The sequence below is a fragment of the Delphinus delphis genome, chromosome 6, assembly GCF_949987515.2.
Source record: "Delphinus delphis chromosome 6, mDelDel1.2, whole genome shotgun sequence".
NCBI lineage: Eukaryota > Metazoa > Chordata > Mammalia > Artiodactyla > Delphinidae > Delphinus > Delphinus delphis.
In genome coordinates this window covers 66260133-66280370 of record NC_082688.1, presented here as the reverse complement: position 1 = coordinate 66280370, position 20238 = coordinate 66260133, and the positions used below count along the sequence as shown (strand labels likewise).

Sequence of the window (20238 nt, the reverse complement as noted above, 5' to 3'; positions counted from 1 at the left end):
TTGAAATGTAACAGAGAAAGTAAAATAGTTAAGTTATACCTAATAAACACATAGAGGGTAAATTTTTATACTTTCTATTGTTATCATTCTTTTTATCTTTGAAAATATTTTAAACCTATGTCAACACAAGCATGAGTGTTTCCACATTTACTTCACTAACATTGATTTTTTTAACCCCATTTTTGTAAACCAATGATTTTGAATTTAAATTAAGGATTCACACAAGGTTTAAGTTCATGAGGCCTCGTTTTAAAATATAATCCTTTATGTTAAAATTCAGATTTAACTTGCTCAGTTCAATATCGTAAAGATTAGACTACCTTCTGCAATGTCTGCTCCGACATTTCTTTCCAATTCTTCTCTGGAGTACTCTTCTTGACCCCATCATCTTCACCGTATCTAAAGAGTTCTTCTGGCAGAGAATAAATAATATATTATGGTACCTCATATGCTCCTGAAACGCTGTTCTGTCATTTTAAGAAAAAGGGGTGTATGGTTTCTCAACTATGAATAACGTAGTCTATTTTATTGTCAAGTATTTGGCCAGTAACTGAATGGTGACCTTTTTCAAGATTTTCAGTCTCACAATTATGTATCTTTATAGTGTCCCTTTCTTTTTTGCAGCGTAAGATTTTCAAAGGTATAACAGATCTGCAGGTTAACAATGCTGTATTTTTATTCCCATCTTCATTCTTTTGTACATCATTCCCCTTTGCCTTAAAAGCAGAATTCACTGCCTTTTTATCTACACAGTCACTACTAGTTTTGTTCTCTGGATCTTGTTCCCTGCCAGGAGGATCAGAGTGATTGCTGAACAAAGCAAACAGTAACAGAATTAGGGTAGACTGAAACTGTAACACCCCCTACCACCACCTTTCTTTAAAGTAAAAGATCATGCACTGGGCAGAGTAAAGCATAAAAATCACATTTCCAGAAAAAGTGACTTTATAACAAATAGAAACCCAGGTAATGGGTAAAGTTGTTCCTACAAATCATTCCTACACTACCCAGGCATTTGACTAATAAAACCCCTTCGAACAAGCAAAACTGTATAAGCAACATAACAACATTAAAGGAAAAAAAATCATAAAACTTCAGTTAATATTATTAGAATTGAAATACATTAAAACCTATAAATATTTTTTTCTTAGAAGATAAATTATGGTGACAAATTAAACATTTTCTTACTGAATTATTTTTGAAATACACATTTCTCAAAGAATCAAAAAGGGGGCAAAAAGAATGCATAAAGCTAAAAGGATACATATCTGTGTTAGTCTGAGATGATTTTGCTTTAAAGTATGCTTGGCTGCTGCAGGTCAGTATGAAACTTTGATTTATCAACAAAGAAAAAAGAAAACAATATTACTCTCTGTAGAGTAGAAATCCTCTTGGTATAAACAGTGACTAACAAGTTTGTTAGAGTGAATTAGGCATTTCTTTTGTCTTTGAAACATGACATATCCAATTAAAACTTCTGTACTCCTGAAATAAATAGAACACTATCCTAAGGATAATAAAAGCTAGAATAGGTAGAATTTGCCACCCGGGGAATATGTACCTTTATCTTGATGATAATCTGTTGGTTCCCGAGTTTCTTTTTCTAGTCCCTTAACACCATGGTGCTGAATTCATTTACAAAACTCTTTCAGCAATATAGAAATAATATGCAAATACAATTCATCTGTTCTAGTCATTTAAATATCTGCTATAGTTCTAAGTAAAATATTTACACTTAAAAATAAGAAAATAGTTCTATATTCAAAGACTGTAGAGTGCTAAAAGTAGCTAAATAACTCCAACAATATAAATGTTGAAGACTGATTTAAAAATGAATTTGATTGCTGCTTTTGTGCTCCTAGGTGTGTGCAAGATTCCCTGGTGGACTGGAAGACCATGTTCACTTGTGGTTTTCTGTTGAAAACTTTGTTTCTCACCTTCACAGGTTTTACAAAGAATACATGGCAGCTAGGCCCAGGCCATGGAGAGGAACAAAGACCCAACTCTCTGCCCCTTGATTCCCTTCCCCTTCAAGGATCTCAGGATTTGGGAAGTGAACCAAGAGGACCTAGTTAGAAATATACAGTTCTATTTTTGTCCTTTGGTGGATGTGTGAGAATATGCTTATCCTTACTGGAAATTTATTTTAAAAATTGTGGATTTAAATGCTTTACTTTTATTTTTACCACTATACAAATTCGTTCTGATTTATATTCTTTCTCAGGAGTTTCTTCTCTCCCCACTTTTTCTTTTTAACTTTTAACTTTGCTTACTCATAGTTGTTTAAACATTTTTCTCTATCGCCTATGTTTTTTTGGTCCCCTTAATTCTCCTGGATTACATTATAAATTAATGTAAGTTCTTCTGCAACTTTTTCTCCTTCTTTTAGATTCTCTTTTAGCTATTTTAACAAATTAATATTAAAAATCTGTTATCATTATAAGGGATTGCAGAATATGCCAGCCTAATATATGCCACTTTGGTATATTGATTATTTTCAGCAGTAGGAACTTCAAAAGCTGCAAATGCAGGTAGAGGCTTTCTCTGAACTCCCCTTATCTGCCAGAAGACCCTCCAGAAGGAACTTGAGTGTTATTACCCACTCCCCTAAAGTTTCATCAGCCAGAGAAGATTAACTCTTATCACAGGAGAGGAAACTAGAAGTCCACACTATACCCAGACAAGCTTTACTACAAACTATCATTCATCTCAGCTAGTCTTCTATGGGCCCATTCATCTTTTCTAAAATCATTTACTCTCCCCTAAGAGGCCTACATCCCTCCTCCTCTCTCCCTATTAAGACAGTATGTAATCCTGAATTCTAAAGCCACCTCTTTGAGTACTCACTCTTCCCTGGGTTTCTTCCATGTGTATACCATGAGGTATAAACATTAATAAATTTCTGGTTTCCTCTTGCTAATCTTTTATTATAGGGGTTTCAGCTAAGAAGGGTAGAAGGAAAATTCTTATTCCTCCCCTACAATTATATTTTTACTCATCTTAATATGATGCTTCCTACACTATCTTAAAGGTCTGTTTGTGATTGTATCAACTTGGGATATAAAGAAAGGAGAATAGGTATCTTGTGTATTGGCAATTTCCTAAAAAATACTGAAACCGAGCAGGACCCTGTGGAGGCTCCTGGGTATGAAAGCCTTTCTGTGTCCTCCCGTTCCTTGTTTGTAGAGAACAGACTCCAGCCTCCATGACCTTCCCTGAGTCCCAAAGGGCAGATTCAAACAGTTGCTAATCATGGAAGGGAGGGGCTACAGAGACAAGGCAGGAGCAGCCAAGAAACAATAGTGCAGCCTTGGGGCAGGTCCTGGTTTCACCTCAAGGGATACACACAACAGTACCTTTGAGCTCTTTACAGAACAAAAATCCCCAACAAACGGAAGATGTTAGCATTCTTCCTTCCAGAGAAGACCAGCTGAGGCCAGATTAAAGGAACCATAGAAGCTCATCAAGAGATGGCCTGAGACCAGATTAAAAGAGTGCAGGCCCTGCACACACCCTAATCTTATCGGCAAACTCACCCCTGAACTATTGCTGTAAAACTCCTCACCAAATCCTCCCAGGTTGGGACACACAGTTTTCAAAGGCAGGAGCCCACTGTGTCCCCCTTTGCCTGGCAAAGCAATAGAGCTATTCTTTCCTACTTCACCCAAAACTCTGTCTCTGAGATTCAATTGGGCACCAGGGCACAGAGGTCGAGTTTTTGGCATCAATATTACTATTTTTTTCTTCACTTTTAGGAAAAGTGAATATATTACTTTAGAGGGTACTTGCCATAACATACAGTAAGAAATATATATTTGGTCTTTTTCCCTGGCTCCCCACACAAAGCTTCTAAAGTCATTGGAATTTCATAAGTGATAGAGGTGAGAGGATTATCTTCTGTTATTCATAACAAGCCTCTTTGCACAAGGTTCCCCATAAATCTATTTTCCTTTATATTTCACTTCTACTTAACACAAGCTGGATATAAAAATGTTGTTGGAGACACCAACAAAAGTTGCAGGGTGCAAAATTAATACACAGAAATCTCTTGCATTTCTATACACTAATAATGAAAGATCAGAGAGGAGAATTAAGGAAACAATCCCTTTTACCATCACATCAAAAAGAATAAAGTACCTAGGTATAAAATTACCTAAGAAGGCAAAAGACTTGTACTCAGAAAACTATAAAACACTGATGAAATAAATCAAAGATGACACAAACAGATGTAAAGATATACCATGTTCTTGGATTGGAAGAATCAACATCATCAAAATAACTATACTACCCAAGGCAATCTATAGATTCAATGCCATCCCTATCAAATTATCAATGACACTTTTCACAGAACTAGAACAAAATATTGTAAATTTGTATGGAAACACAAAAGACCCCAGATAGCCAAAGCCATCCTGAGAAAGAAAAAGAGAGCTAGAGGAATCAAGCTCCCTGACCTCAGACTATACTACAAAGCTACAGCCATCTAAACAGTATGGTACTGGCACAAAAACAGAAACATAGATCAATGGAACCAGATAGAAAGCCCAGAAATAAACCCATGCACCTATGGTCAAGTAACCTACAACAAAGGAGGCAAGAATATACAATGGAGAAAAAACAGTCTCTTCACTAAGTGGTGCTGGGAAAACTGTAAAGCTACAAGTAAAAGAATGAAATTAGGACATTCTCTAACATCATAATACACAAAAATAAACTCAAAATGGATAAAAGACTTAAATTTAAGACTGAATACTTAAAACTCTTTGAGGAAAACATAGGCAGAACACACCGTTACATAAATCACAGCAATATCTTTTCAGATCTACCTCCTAGAGTAATGAAAATAAAACCAGAAATAAACAAATGGGACAAAATTAAACCTAAAAGCTTTTTCACAGCAAAGGAAACCATAAACAAAATGAAAAGACAACCCACAGAATGGGAGAAAATATTTGCAAATGAAGCGACCAACAAGGGATTAATCTCTAAAATATAAAAACAGATCATGCAACTCAATATCAAAAAAAACAACCCAATCCAAAAATGGGCAGAAGACCTAAATAGACACTTCTCCAAAGAAAACATACACATGGCCAAAAAAGCACATGAAAAGATGCTCAACATCACTAATTATTAGAGAAATGCAAATCAAAACTACAATGAGGTATCACCTCACACTGGTCAGAATGGCCATCATCAAAAAGTCTACAAACAATAAATGCTGGAGAGGGTGTGGAGAAAAGGGAACCCTCCTACACTGTTGGTGGAAATGCAAATTGGTACAACCACTATGGAGAACAGTATGGAGTTTCCTTAAAAAACCGAAAGTAGAACTGCTATATGATCCAGCAATCCCACTCCTGAGCATATATCCAGAGAAAACCATAATTCGAAAAGATACATGCACCCCAATGTTCACTGCAGCACTATTAACAATAGCCAGAACACAGAAGCAACCTAAATGTCCATCAACAGACGAGTGAATAAAGAAGATGTGGTACATATATACAATGGAATATTACTCAGCCATAAAAAGAACGAAATAACGCCATTTGCAGCAACATTGGTGGACCTAGAGACTGTCATACTTTATGAAGTAAGTCAGACAGAGAAAGACAAATAATATATGATATCACTTATATGTGGAATCTAAAAAAAAGACACAAATGGACTTATTTACAAAACAGAAATAGAGTCACATATGTAGAAAACAATCTTATGGTTCTGAGGGGAAAGGTGGGGGAAGGATAAATTGGGAGATTGGAATTGACATATACACGCTACTATATATGAAATAGATAACCAGTAAGGACCTACTGTATAGCACAGGGAACTCTACTCAATACGCTGTAATGGCCTATATGGGAAAAGAATCTAAAAAAGAGTGGATATATGTATATGTATAAATGATTCACTTTGCTGTACACTTGAAACACAACATTGTAAATCAACTATACTCCAATAAAAACTTTACAAAAAGAATAATCCAGAATAAATAAAAATACACAAAACAAAATATACTATGAAGGCTCCCACTGACCTAAGATGAAACAATCTGAATATCAAAAAGAATAATGCCTTCAATGGGTTAAAAAATCTTTAAATATATCAACAGAAGTTCTGAGTTTCTAACACTAACAAAAGCCACCAACTCATTGATCACCTTTGAAGGATGCTAGGTCACCAAATGAAAATTGGTAAAGAGGTGTAATCAAGATTTTTCTTGCCTTTCCTGTACAAACTGTATTTCAGGATAACCAAATAGTTATCCATATTCTTCTTCATAGAATTCCAGATAAAAAGTGCACAAAAAATGCTGAAATCAGAAAATTGCTGTGTTGCAAGCCCAAATGAAATAATGAATTTTGATAACAATAACCAATGGATGCTAAAACCAGTAAATGAAACATTGATTGGGAATTTAATAATAGAGGGATTAGGCTGAAACCACCTGAAGTTCCTAATTAATCTTAATATTATTTAAAGTGGGATAAACCAGAAAAAAAAGAACATGCACCCCAATGTTCACTGCAGCCTATGTACAATAGCCAAGACATGGAAGCAACCTAAATGTCCATCGACAGAGGAATGGACAAAGAAGATGTGGTACATAAATACAGTGGAATATTACTCAGCCATAAAAAAAGAATGAAGTAATGCCATTTGCAGCAACATGGATGGACCTAGAGATTATCATATTAAGTAAAGTAAGTCAGACAGAGAAAGACAAATATCATATTACTTATATGTGGAACGTAAAAAAATCATACTAATGAACTTATTTACATAACAGAAACAGAGTCACAGACTTCAAAAACAAACTTATGGTTACCAAAGGGAAAAGGTGGGGGGTGATAAATTAGGAGTTTGAGATTAACATTTACACAGTACTATAAATAAAACAGATAATCAACAAGCACCTAGTGTTATAGCACAAGGAACTCTACTCAATATTATGTAATAACCTATATGGGAAAAGAATCTGAAAAAAAATGGATATATGTATATGTATAACTGAATCACTTTGCTGTACACCTGAAACTAACACAACATTGTAAATCAACTATATTCCAATATAAAATAAAATTTTTTAAAAAACTTAAGTTTCTGTCAATTTACGTCACAGTTATAAGATGTTATATGTAAGTCTCCTAGTAACCACAAAGCAAAAACCTACAAAAAACACATAAAAGATAAACAGACAGGGGGCTTCCCTGGTGGCGCAGTGGTTGAGAGTCCGTCTGCCGATGCAGGGGACACGGGTTCGTGCCCCGGTCTGGGAGGATCCCACATGCCGCGGAGCAGCTAGGCCCGTGAGCTATGGCCGCTGAGCCTGCGTATCCGGAGCCTGTGCTCCGCAACGGGGGAGGCCACAACAGTGAGAGGCCAGCGTACCGCAAAAAAAAAAAAAAAAGATAGACAGGAATATAAGTATATTTAAACCACTAAAGAATGTCATCAAAACAAAAAGGAAGAGAGTAGGAGAAGAATAAAGGAAGCGGGTGGAACTACAAAAACAGCCAGTAAACAATGAACAAAAAAGCAATATGTATATACCTGTCAACAATTATTTTACCTGTAAATGCACTAAATTCTCCAAACAAAAGACACAGAGTAGCTGGATGAATAAAAAACCAAGACCCATCTATATACTGCCTACAAAAGACGCACTTTAGATTTAAAGACACACACAGACTGAACACAAAAGGATTGAAAAAGATATTCCATGCAAATGGGGACCGGAAGAAAGCTGAAGTCGCTACACTTACATCAGGCAAAATAGGCTTTAAGACAAGACTGTCAGAAGAGACAAAGATGGGTATTATATAACGATGAAGAGGTCAGTCCAACAAGAGGATGTAACATTTGTAAATATTCACACACCCAACATAGGAGCACCTAAATATAGAAAGCAAGTATTAAGAGACCTAATGGGAGAAACAGACAGACATACAGTAATTGTTCTGTTCAGATTTTCTATTCCATCATGATTCAGTCTTGGTAGGTGGTATGTTTCTAGGAATTTATCCATTTCTTCTAAGTTGTGGAATTTGTTGGAATATATTTGTTAAAAGTATTTTCCTATGATTCTTTGTATTTCTGTGGTATCAGGTGTAACATCTCCTGTTTCATTTTTTTAATTTTATTTGAGTTCTCTCTCTTTTTTCTTGGTAAGTATAGCTAAAGGCTTGTCAATATTATTTATCTTTTTGAAGAACCAGCTCTGGATAGATTTATAACTGATAAGGAGATTGAATCAGTAATCAAAAACCTCCCAGCAAACAAAAATCAGATCCAGACGGCTTCATTAATGAATTCTGCCAAATATTTAAAGAAGAATTAATACCAATTCTTCTCAAACTCTTCCAAAATATATAAGAGGAGGGAGCTTTTCCAAGCTCAATTCACAAGGCCAGTATTATCCTGATACAAACACTAGAAAAGTACACCACAAGAAAAGAAAATTATAGGCCAATATCCCTGATGAATATAGATATAATGTCCTCAAAAAAATATCAGTAAACAAAATTCAACAATACACTACAAGGACCACACACTAAGATCAAGTGGGATTTATTCCAGCGATGCAAGAATGGGGTTAACATCTGTAAATCAGTCAATGTGATACACCACATTACAAAAAGACGGATAAAAATCATATGATCATCTCAACAGATGTAGGAATATCTTTTGACTATATTCAACATCCTTTCATGGTTAAAACCCTCAACAAACTGGGTACAGAGGGAACCTATCTCTACATAATGAGGGCCATATATGACAAGCCCACAGCTAATATCATACTCAATGGTGAAAAGCTGGAAGCTTTTCCTCTAAGATCAGGAACAAGATAAAATGCCCATTCTCACCACTTTTATTCAACATAGTATTGGAAGTCCTAGCCAGCCACTTAAGCAAGAAAAATAAATAAAAGGCATCCAACTGGAAAGGAAGAACTAAAACTGTCACTATTTGCAGATGACATGATACAGAAAACCCTAATGACTCCATCAAAAACTGTCAGAACTGCTAATAACTGTAAGAACTAACAAATTCAGTAAATTTGCAGGATACAAAATCAATATACAAAAAGCTGTTCTATTTCTTTATACTCACAATGAACTATCAAAGAAAAATTAAGAAAACAATCCCTAGGAATAAATTTAACCAAGGAGGTGAAAGACCTGTGTATTGAAAACTAAAAGATATTAATGAAAGAAACTGAAGAAGACAAAAATAAATGGAAAGATATTTCATGCTCATTGATTGAAAGAACCAATATTGTTAAAATGTCTATACAACCCAAAGCAAACTACAGATTCAATGCAATCCTTATTAAAATTCCAATGGCATTTTTCAAAAGAAAAAACAAATTCAAATAACCCTAAAATCTGATGGAACCACAAAGTACCCCAAATAGTCAAAGCAATGTGAGAAAGAAGAAAAGTTGGAGGCATCACGTACGCCCTGATTTCAAACTATATTACAAAGCTAATATTTAAAACAGTATGGTACTGGCATAAAATAGGCGCATACATCAATGGAACAGAATAGAGCCCAGATATAAAAACAAGCTTATATGGTCAATTAATTTACAACAAAGGAGGCAAGAATATACAATAGGGAAAGGACAGTCTCTTCATTAAATGGTGTTGGGAAAACTGGACAGCCACAAGCAAAAGAATGAAACTGGACCACTATCTTATACTATATACAAAAATTCACTCAAAATGTATTAAAGGCTTGAACGTAAGATCTGAAACCCTAAAATTCCCAGAAGAAAACAGGCAGTAAGCTCCTTGACCTAGATCTTGGGGATGATTTTTTGAATCTGACATCAAAAGCAAAAGCAACAATAGTAAAAATGAATAAGTTGGACTACATCATACTAAATATCTTCTGCACAGCAAAGGAGACCATAAACAAAATAAAAAAGCAACCTACTGAATGGGAGAAACTATTTGCAAATCATATATCTGAAAATGGGCCAATATCCAAATGTATTTTAAAAACTCATATAATGCAATAACAAAAAAACAAACAATTCAATTTAAAAGTGGGCAGAAGATCTAAATGGACATTTTTCCAAAGAAGACATACAGGTCTAACTTGTTTTATTGTGCTTTGCTTTACTGTTCTTTGCAGATATTGTGTTTTTCTACTAATTGAATGTTTGTGTCAACCAAGTCTATTGGTGCCATTTCCAATAGCATTTGGTCATTTTGTGTCTCTGTGTCACATTTTGGTAATTCTCCTAATATTTCAAACCCTCCTCCAGCAAAAAAGACTATGACCCACTGAAAACTCAGATGATGGTTAGCATTTTTTAGCAATGAAGTATTTTTTAATTAAGGTAGGTACATTCATTTTTTAGACATAATGCTATTGCACACTTAACAAACTACAATATAGTGTAAATATAATTTTTATGTGCCCTGGGAAACCAATAAAATCACGTGACTCACTTTATAGCAATATTCGCTTTATTGTGGTGGTCTGGAAAAAAACTCCACAGAATCTCCTAGATATGCCTGTACAGATGGCTAACAGATATGTGAAAAGATGCTCAACATCATTAATCATGAGGGAACTACAAATCAAAACCACACTGAGATATCATCTCATACCTTTTAGAATGGCTGTTGTCAAAAAGACAAGAAGTAACAAATCTTGGTGAGAATGCAGAGAAAAGAGAACCCTTGTGCACTATCGGTGGGAATGTAAATGGGTGCATCCACTTTGTAAAACAACATGGAGGTTCCTCAAAAAGATAAAAATAGAACTACCATATGATCCAGCAATTTCTGGGTATTTATCCAAAGAAAATGAAAACACTAACGTGAAAAGATATATGCACCCCAATGTTCACTGCAGCATTATTTACAGTAGCCAAGATATGGAAATAACCTAGGTGTCCATTGATGGATGATAGGATAAAGAAATTGTGATACATATATACATATACACAATGGATATTATTCAGCCATAAAAAATAATGACATCTTGCCATTTGTGACAACATGGATGGGCCTCACAGACATTATGATAAATGAAATAAGTCAGAGAGAGAAAAACAAATACCATATGATGCCTTTCATATGTGGAATCTAAACAAACAAAGAAACAAAGAAAAAAGCTCAGAAACACAGAGAACAGATTGGTAGTGGCCAGAGGTGATAAAAGAAATGGGTGAAGGGAGTCAAAAGGTAAAAAGAAAAAAGAATAATAAAAAAAAAAGGCCCCATCAGCTTTTCACCCAATGGTCTTAGTAGTCATTAATGATCATTGCCTTGATCTATGGAAAAAAAAAGAACTCAATGAAGGAGTAGCATAAAATATGATATAAATCAATAGTGTAAAATAGAAGGATTCAAATACTGGCCTTGACAAGTTCACTGGTAAACTAAATAAGAGCAACGGGAACAACAAAGTAATTGGGACAACTTCCAGATGAGTGATATATAAAAATTTAAATATTACATACAAATTATTAAGTATAAATTATTAATTGAATTATTAAGTATAAATTGTCAACACCTAAAAAGCACAGTGGTAACAATTAAGCTGTAGCAAGGTCAAATAAGAAGAAATTCTATCATATCAATCTTATTTACTTTTTTTAATGAGGTATCTGAGGATGGACTGAAGTCATATTGTAACTATAGTAATCCTGATTTTAACAAAGGAATAATCTTGTAATTGAAATAGATACATCCCCTTTTACTCAACACTCTCAGGCTAGGGGTCAGGCAGGTTTCAGATTTGCAGATCTCCAAGTTTCCTTCTACCTCTAAGATTGTGATTCCAGGTGAGAACTAAATGACTTCCAGAAAAGTGTAATGTCATATAAAAATATAAATGAATTATTGATAGTTAACTACCTCTATATTATCAATAACTCTATATTACCTATAAAACTTTGGACAAACACACCTAGTAAAACTTTGTCAATGAATAGTAAAAATGAATATTTTCTCCTTATCAAATATTTCTTTAAAATTTTTAATAAATTATAAAGCTGACTTTTAAGTGTTCTATTTGATTTTCTCATGAAAGGTGAAAATGTTAATGAGATATGAATGAGTAAAGCAGTGGAAAGAGGGGGAACAGGGTGAGAGTCTTAGAAGAAAATGAAAGTAAAACATAAAGAACTGGATAATTTTAAACTGCTTACATTAAACATTTATCCTCACAAAAAATTACCTTCTCTTCTCTCTGCCATAAATGTATTCAATTCTTGTATTGTTGCTTTATCAACAGACATATGTACCTTAAGTTTATCCAATTCTTCCTGAAGATTCATCCTATGAAAATTAACACAATAAACAAGTATTTTAATTGTGTAAGTTAAGGAATAATATAGCAAACATATAAAAGCGGCAAAAATATTTTAAAAATACATGAATTAGACAGTAGTAAAATAAAAGCTAGAGTATATTAATATTAACAAATCCTAACAATTAAAATTGAATTTTAATGAGCATCTGGAAGGTAAAATGTTTCGACTAATTTTTAACTTTGTCTAAATAAACATGCTAAATAGGTAAAACATAAACTGTATAATTAAAAAAATCATCTATCGAGTTACCAGATCATTTTCTAACAGATACGCTATGTAAAATAATAAAATTGTTAATACATATCACTGCAAGCCAAGAGAGTAAATCTCTAGATGCCAAGTAAAGACAAAAAACCCTTACTAGTAAAATGGAATTGAGCTACCATGACAAGAGACCTGGATCAAATACTGCCCATGGAGACTTCAGACCTTGAGACCCGAGTGGAGATGAAAGTTTATATGCAAGGCCCTTCAGGGCTGAGAGACAAAACTGGACTAACTGCAGAAAGCTGGGAGACAAAATTTTGCTGAATGAATACCTGAATATCTGGGCTCATCTGGTTGAAGTTCCATTAAAAAGAGGCTTCTTGCCCTAGTCAGAGCAAGACAGAGTCAACCATGTGAGATTAGGATCCTAAGTCTATATTACTGGTTTCAAAATTGAGCCATTATACATTTGCAGAGAACTGAAGAAATGACAGCAATGTAAAAACTGGTTTATGCCCATGTACACTGGAGAGTTCAGGCAGACACAATCATCCACTGAAGAGAGGTGTCTACAACTGAGAGAATGGACAGGAGGAAAACCACCACAGAAAATGATTCTCAAGGAAGTCAGGTTTGCAGAGAAGAATAAATATGAATACGCTCAAAGCCATGAATGACAGTCTAAATATCACCCCATTCAAAGTGGGAGAATGTACAGCAAGGAAAAAAAATAATAGAATAATTCAAAATGAGTTCTTACAAAATTAGAGTTTTTAAAATGGTGATAAAAAGGAAAAAGAGGTGATAAACATATATTAAAAAGAACAGGGGTTTATGATACAAGAGAAGACAAATAAGAAAAAGAACCAAATACTATATCTAGAAATGCTAATAAATAAAACAACTAAAGGTAGTAATAGCAACATAATAATTGAAATTTAAAACTCAGTGGATGGGTTAAATAGCACACAGACAAAGCTAATGAAAATTTGTAAAATTAAAGACAACACAAAGAAAGAAACAGAAAGAAATAGTAACTATATATAGTGTGTTGGAATGAGAAGGCCAGAAAGCATCTAGTAGAAATAATTCAAAGAGAGAATTAAGAAAATGGGGAGAAAACAATATTAAGAAAATGGGGAGAAAACAATATTAAGAAAATGGGGAGAATTAAGAAAATGGGGAGAAAACATACAATGACTGAAAGTTGAGAACTGATGAAAAAGATTAATTAACAGATTAAGAGAGTATCAAAAATTGAAAACAGAATTAATAAAACTATATTCACACTAGAAACATACTGAAACTTCTGAAGGACACCATACTGAAGGACACCAAAGAAAAGGAGACAACTCTAAAATCAAAAGATTGAGAAAAAAATCAACTAACAAAGAACTCAGGAATGGTAGTAGACTTCTGATATCACAAGAAAAGTCAGATGGAAAATAAGTAATGTTTTACACATTCCATGGTTTACTATTCATAGATCCTAGATGAAAGAACTATTAAAGAATAGATTTTTAGGAAGAAAACAAACTCAAAAGCAATGTATGAAACAAAATAGGGAATGATGATGAAAGACGTGTAAATGTGTACATGGAAGTAAGCAAATATTTATTAAGCAAAGCAATCATAATACCTAAGTGAAGGTAGAACTAAAATTCTGAACAACAAAATGATGTTAGGTGAAGGAAAGGATCAGAGTTAAAGCATTTTAAGATCTTTGTATTGTTAAAGGAGAACAGAGGTAGACTGACAAACTTCAGACGGTCAATAAATGATCCATGTTAAAATTTCAAGAAAAAACATTTAAAGAATGGAAAACACATCAAAAATTTACAAACCAGAAGAGGACAAAAAAAGAAATTAAAAATGTAATCACAATGAAAAATAAAATATACACTAAGAAAAAAAATATTAAGGATAAATATGGTCATTACATAATAGTCAAACAAATGATTTACCAGGAAGATATAACAGTTCTAAACTTTTATGTACTCAACAAAATAATAAATACAATTCTTATAATAATTCAAATAAAAAGGTACATAAAGTAAAAAAACAAAACAAGTAGTTTACTTCTTGAAAAAATTGATGTTTACAGTTTGATACATATAGTTATATTCTTGTTCAAATAAACATAAATACACACATATAAAGAGTTTATAAATTGGTATCTTATACATTTGCAACTTAGGTTACAGATTGATGGGAAGGGTACACATACATGCACACATACATACCCATCTACAAAGTGATTAAGTCTAAATTAGGGTTTTGCTTTGTTTTGCTAAGAACATAGAACATAATGTAGCAAGATGGCCCCACGAAGAAAAAGCAGATGTAGCTCATCTCAACTTAGTTTTCCTTGGCTCTCAGATCACTGATCCAGTGGAACACAGGGCTACAGTTGTTAGAAACGTTACTTCATGCTTCTTTAGAGGTATTCCATGCTTACAGTTTGGCTTTTTTTAGGAAGAATTCACACAGTCCCTACATTTACTATGATGCATTTGTAAACATTAGGGACCACCTTGTTCTTGAGTCAACCCAGGCACCAACAAACCACATCTTGATGGGTGTTGGTAAAGTGGCTGACTTCCAAAGAGTCAGTGCCCAAGCACCCCCATACAGGGTGGACACTGGCTGCTTACTGACTCTCATTCATTACCCATTTATTATGGCGTTTCTGATACTCTGTTTGGTATGGGAACCACAATTCAAAATCTACTTCTTACTGGACAAATTATATGAGATGACTGTATTCAGAAGCTGGTCAATAGGCTACAAAGAGCCGTGATCCCTGAGAGAAAGGAAACCAACAAAGAGCCCTAAGGATAGTTCAGATTTTGGCCAGGAGGCACTTGCCAGATCATGATGTAGGGAGAGGGAGTCTTCACTGAGTTGAAGAAAAGGAGACTGGAGTTTGGGAAAGCTGAAATGTTTGGAATTTGTAAAGCACCGTACTCAGAGAGAAGGAAGCTACAAAAAGAAGGAACTGCAGAAATCTGCATAAGAACTCATGTGAGTCTGTGGCTGAATATTTTGTTGAAACTCACTAAGGCAAGCAGAGAACAACCAGAGCTATAAACAGAACTATTCCCAGAGCTCTTATGGACTGGGAGACATTTGAACTCTCACCAGCTAGAAAGAAGAATCTTGTTGACCACCAGGGCTACTCAACAAAGAACCCAAAAGGATCATTCTAATGAATAGGGATAAAAAAGGCTCTGGTAAAGGATATGCCAAAGATGATGGTACTAGGATGTGGGGCTTTGGGGAGGTGCTTAGGTCATGAGAGTGGGGCCCTCATGAATGGGATTAGTACTGAAAGCCCAGAGAGTTCCCTCACCCCTCTATAGTGTGAGGATAAGACAAGAAGTCTGCAACCTGGAGGAAGACCCTCACCAGCCCATGCTGGCATCCTGGTCTCAGACTTCCAGCCTCCAGAACTGTGAGAAATTAATTTCTGTTGTTTATAAGCTACTCAGTCTGTGTTATTTTGTTATAGTAGACCAAATGGACTAAGACATATGACCTCAAAAAATAAATACCATATGTATATGATCTCATATGTATGAAAAACATTTAAGGTATCAACATCAAAAATTAATCTCTGGAGTTAGAAAATAAAACTCAAAAACATACTTGCCATTTACTTCAGTGAAATGTCTATCAATAAATACAAAATGATATTTTTTCTTAACTAACAATCTTGTTAACTGTTCAGCAAAATACAATGAAAATACAACAAAAATATTACTATAGTCTACCAAAAGGTAGAAACAACCCAAATATCTATCAACAGATGAATCGATAAACAAAACATGGTATATACATACAGAGTAATATTACTCAGCCTTAAAAAGAAAAGAAATTCTGACACAAGCTACAACATGGAAAACCTTAAAGATATTATCACAAATGAAATAAACCAGACACAAAAAGAAAAATGACTCCACTAATCTGAGATACTTAGAATAGGCAAATTCATAGAGACAGAAAAAAGAAAGAGGTGCTGAGGGAAGGGGGAATGGGGAGTTATTATTTAATTGGTACAGAGTTACAATTTGAGAAGATAAAAAAAGTTCTGAAGATGGATGGCAGTGATGGCAGTACAACAATGTGAGTGTATTTAATGGCACTGAACTTTATACCTAAAAATGGTTACAATGGTAAATTTTTACGTTTTGTATATTTTACTGCAATAAAAATATATTATATCTTCCATGATTTAGGTTGATTATACAGAAAACAAAAGTACAAACCATTTCTATATTTTAGCCAGATGGAAGGGAAGGAAAGAGAAAGAAGAGGAAAAAATGGAAAGAACCCACTGTACAGCATGTTAAATGTACTAATAAATGCCACTGAATTGTATGCTTTAAAATAAAACTAACATGTAATTTGTACATTGTTAATGGTTATCCAAAAATACATTTGTTTTCAAAATATGTTATGATTAGCAGACATTTTTTGGCTAGGAATTTTATTTCCAAATCATGTTAGAGAAATGCAGTTCCTAAAATCTTCATTTCTACATACAGAAAAAAAAATATTCTTGCTTAGGAAGACAGGGAGTTGCTTTGCAAAAGAAAAAAATAGCCACAATTTCCTACCATGATACTTTGATTTTAACTCCTCAAGAAATTATTATTGAATTTTATAAAATATTCTGTGAAATTACAACCTACATATATTTAATATTAAACCTAAGAGAGACAAAAGTACTCCATCCTGCGTTATGCCATTGATCTACAGCTTGTTTAGTTTTCATCATTAAAAACAATGATCAAAAGATCACTGAAATAAAGACTTTAGTTATTATTTAGAGGGTAAAATTCCCTATATCTATAAAACAAGTTTTTAATCACAAATTCTAAACTCCTTTATAATTGACCCCCAACTCTAACTACCTTCATCGACAAGTTCACTACTCAGCATCAACTAGGAAAAATATCAGTAATTCTTTGCAAATATTTTGCATTTCCATACAGAAGTTAGAAATATTTGTGATGTGGAATCATTAAGATTTGGTATGGACTGTTATAAGGAGGTCAGATAGAAGAGTAAATCAATTATAATCCCCTAGGTTTCTGGTTTGAGCAAATGGACAAATCATAATGCCATTTTCCCTGTTTTATGCCAATACTATTCCCTTATTAAAAGTTCTTATCATAATTTGCTTGTTTTCCCTGCTAAGCTGTGAGATCCTGACAAAAAGGGTGGCATATTATTTCTCTTTGTGTACCGGTGTCTAGCAGAGTGCCTAGCTGCAGCATTTTATACAGACTACAGATTAGTATTAAAAGACCAAAACTACCCCACCTACAGCAAGCTCCTGATTTATTTAGCCAAGGATACAGAAAACATACAGTGAATGTCTGCACACCTTCCCTTGACTTCTAGGGTTCCTATCATAGACAAGCTGGATTTGCTGTATAATAAAAGCTTAATACCCTGTGGCACCTGAGCCCCTTTTATAGTTTTATATCACTACTCAGAAATAATGTACACAAATACTTATATACTAATGTTTTTATTTAGCAGCATGTTAATATGACTTTGTTGGTTAATAAATCTAACTTGCTGTCAGTAAGGCAACATCCTCAACTAAGTGAAAAAGCTATGAGCCTACCGGCATTTCTGAAAGCTTTCCTTGCCTCTTTCTATCTAGCATACCAAAGAGTGGTTTCACCTCATCAGCACACGGCAGCTGCCCCTAGAATAAACCTCGTTAGAGTTTGAAATTAGTACTCTTCAGTACAACATTGCGTATTCAGTTCCTAGCTTAGTGCCTAGTTCTAAATTATATTGTTTAAATATTGAATGCATAAATAAATGAAGATATGAGTATTTGTTAGATAAATATCGAAGGAACCAGCCAATTTATTAGTTCATACGTTAATAAGTTCTTAGTCTTTTAAGATATCATTATGATATAATAAGTAGATGTATTTTATAAATCTAAATGAATTATTATAGGAACTATATTCCATGCAAATTTCTCAAGTCCTCAGATTTCCAAACTACAGCCCCAACAAATAACTCTGACCATACTCAGTGGTAAAAACACCTGTAATATAGGTCAGTGGTAGTGTCATTTTAAATTATATTTTAAAACCTGATTTGGAGTTGCCACACAATTTTTTTTATTAGGATTTTGAAAAGTTAACTCAACTTTTACGAATGGATTGGATTTACAGTTGCCACAGAATTTTTTATCAGGGTCTTGAAAAATTAACTCAATTTTTAAGATTGGTCTTAGAAGTACTATTCAAATTTGTCTTAAAAGTAGCTTTAGTAGACATCTTCTTTCAATGTTTTCTAGCCTTATATTTTAAAGATAGCTATTACTGTATAAATAGGGATAAATCTTACTCCTTAAACATCAGGACTGAGTATTATTAAACTAGATCCTGCTGTATGCCACAAAAATAAGAGTGCCTGGTCTATAGAAAAAACAGCTGAAACTTCTTGTTGCTGACAGGGGGTAGACGTATTTATCCCTATTCTTTCCATTAATTAAATATAAAAACCCTGAACACAATACAGGAGGTCCCTGACTTACAATGGTTTGACAATGACTTTTCAACTTCACAATGGTGCAAAAACAATATGCATTCAGTAAAAACTGTACTTAGAATTTTGATCTTTTCCTGGGCTAGTGATATGCTGTGCAATACTCCTGCATGATGCTCAGCACCTGCAGAGAGCCGCAGCTCCCAGCTAGCCATGAAATCATGAAAGTAAACAGCCATTTACAACTTACAACCATTCTGCACCCATACAACCATTTTGTTTTCCACTTGCAGTACACTAGTCAGTAAATTATATGAGATATTTAACCCTTTATTATAAAATAGGCTCTGTGTGAGATGATTTTGCTCAACTGTAGGCAGACGTAAGTGTTCTGACACATTCAAGGTAAGCTAGGCTAAGATATGATGTCAGGTAGGTTAGGTATATTAAATGTATTTTTAACTTATGATATTTTAAACTTATTAGGGGTTTATTGGGACAGAACATCAGCAATAGCTGAGGAAGATCTGTACATAAAACAAATGCAAGAAGACTCTGAAAGGCAAAGAAAAGAAGAAGAATAGGATAGGGACCTTAGGAGTAGAGGAACAGCACAAGAAAAACAACTCACAGTGATAAGTTCCCTGGCTTTCTTCTTTGCTCATAAATATCTGAAACTAAGTACTGGAGAAACTCATGACCCAGAAACGCCAACAGACACAAACAAAATGTCTCAGGGAAAGTCTGCTCTCTCAAGCCAAAGAACCAGGAAAGGGACAGACTAACAGGACAGAAATTTTATTGACAATAACCACCCCTACTCTAGCCATATACCACTAGAGGAAGAAAAACAAAAAAACAGCCTTGGGCTTCCCTGGTGGCGCAGTGGTTGAGAGTCCGCCTGTCGATGCAGGGGACACGGGTTTGTGCCCCTGTCCGGGAGGATCCCGCATGCCGTGGAGCGGCTGGGCCCGTGAGCCATGGCGGCTGGGCCTGTGCGTCCGGAGCCTGTGCTCCACAATGGGAGAGGCCACAACAGTGAGAGGCCCGCGTACCAAAAAAAAAAAAAAAACAGCCTTGCTCTCTCTAACAATGAAGGCCAAGTGAGAAGCCTGGACTCCCATGCCCATCAAGCGGTAATGAGACACTCCTTCACACCCGCTTCAATG

General features: G+C 34.5%; 1 protein-coding gene across 2 annotated transcripts in view; it reads right to left on the bottom strand.

Moving 5' to 3' along the window:
- LOC132427360 (centlein) overlaps positions 1–20238 on the bottom strand; it is a 147496-nt gene that overhangs the window by 113154 nt on the left and 14104 nt on the right. For both annotated transcript variants that reach the window (XM_060014776.2, XM_069540773.1), the window contains exons 4-5: positions 12205–12305; positions 321–412 (exon numbers count right to left, since the gene is read on the bottom strand). In XM_060014776.2, the coding sequence (XP_059870759.2) occupies positions 321–412; positions 12205–12305 (193 nt within the window). The remainder of the gene's footprint in view (positions 1–320; positions 413–12204; positions 12306–20238) is intronic.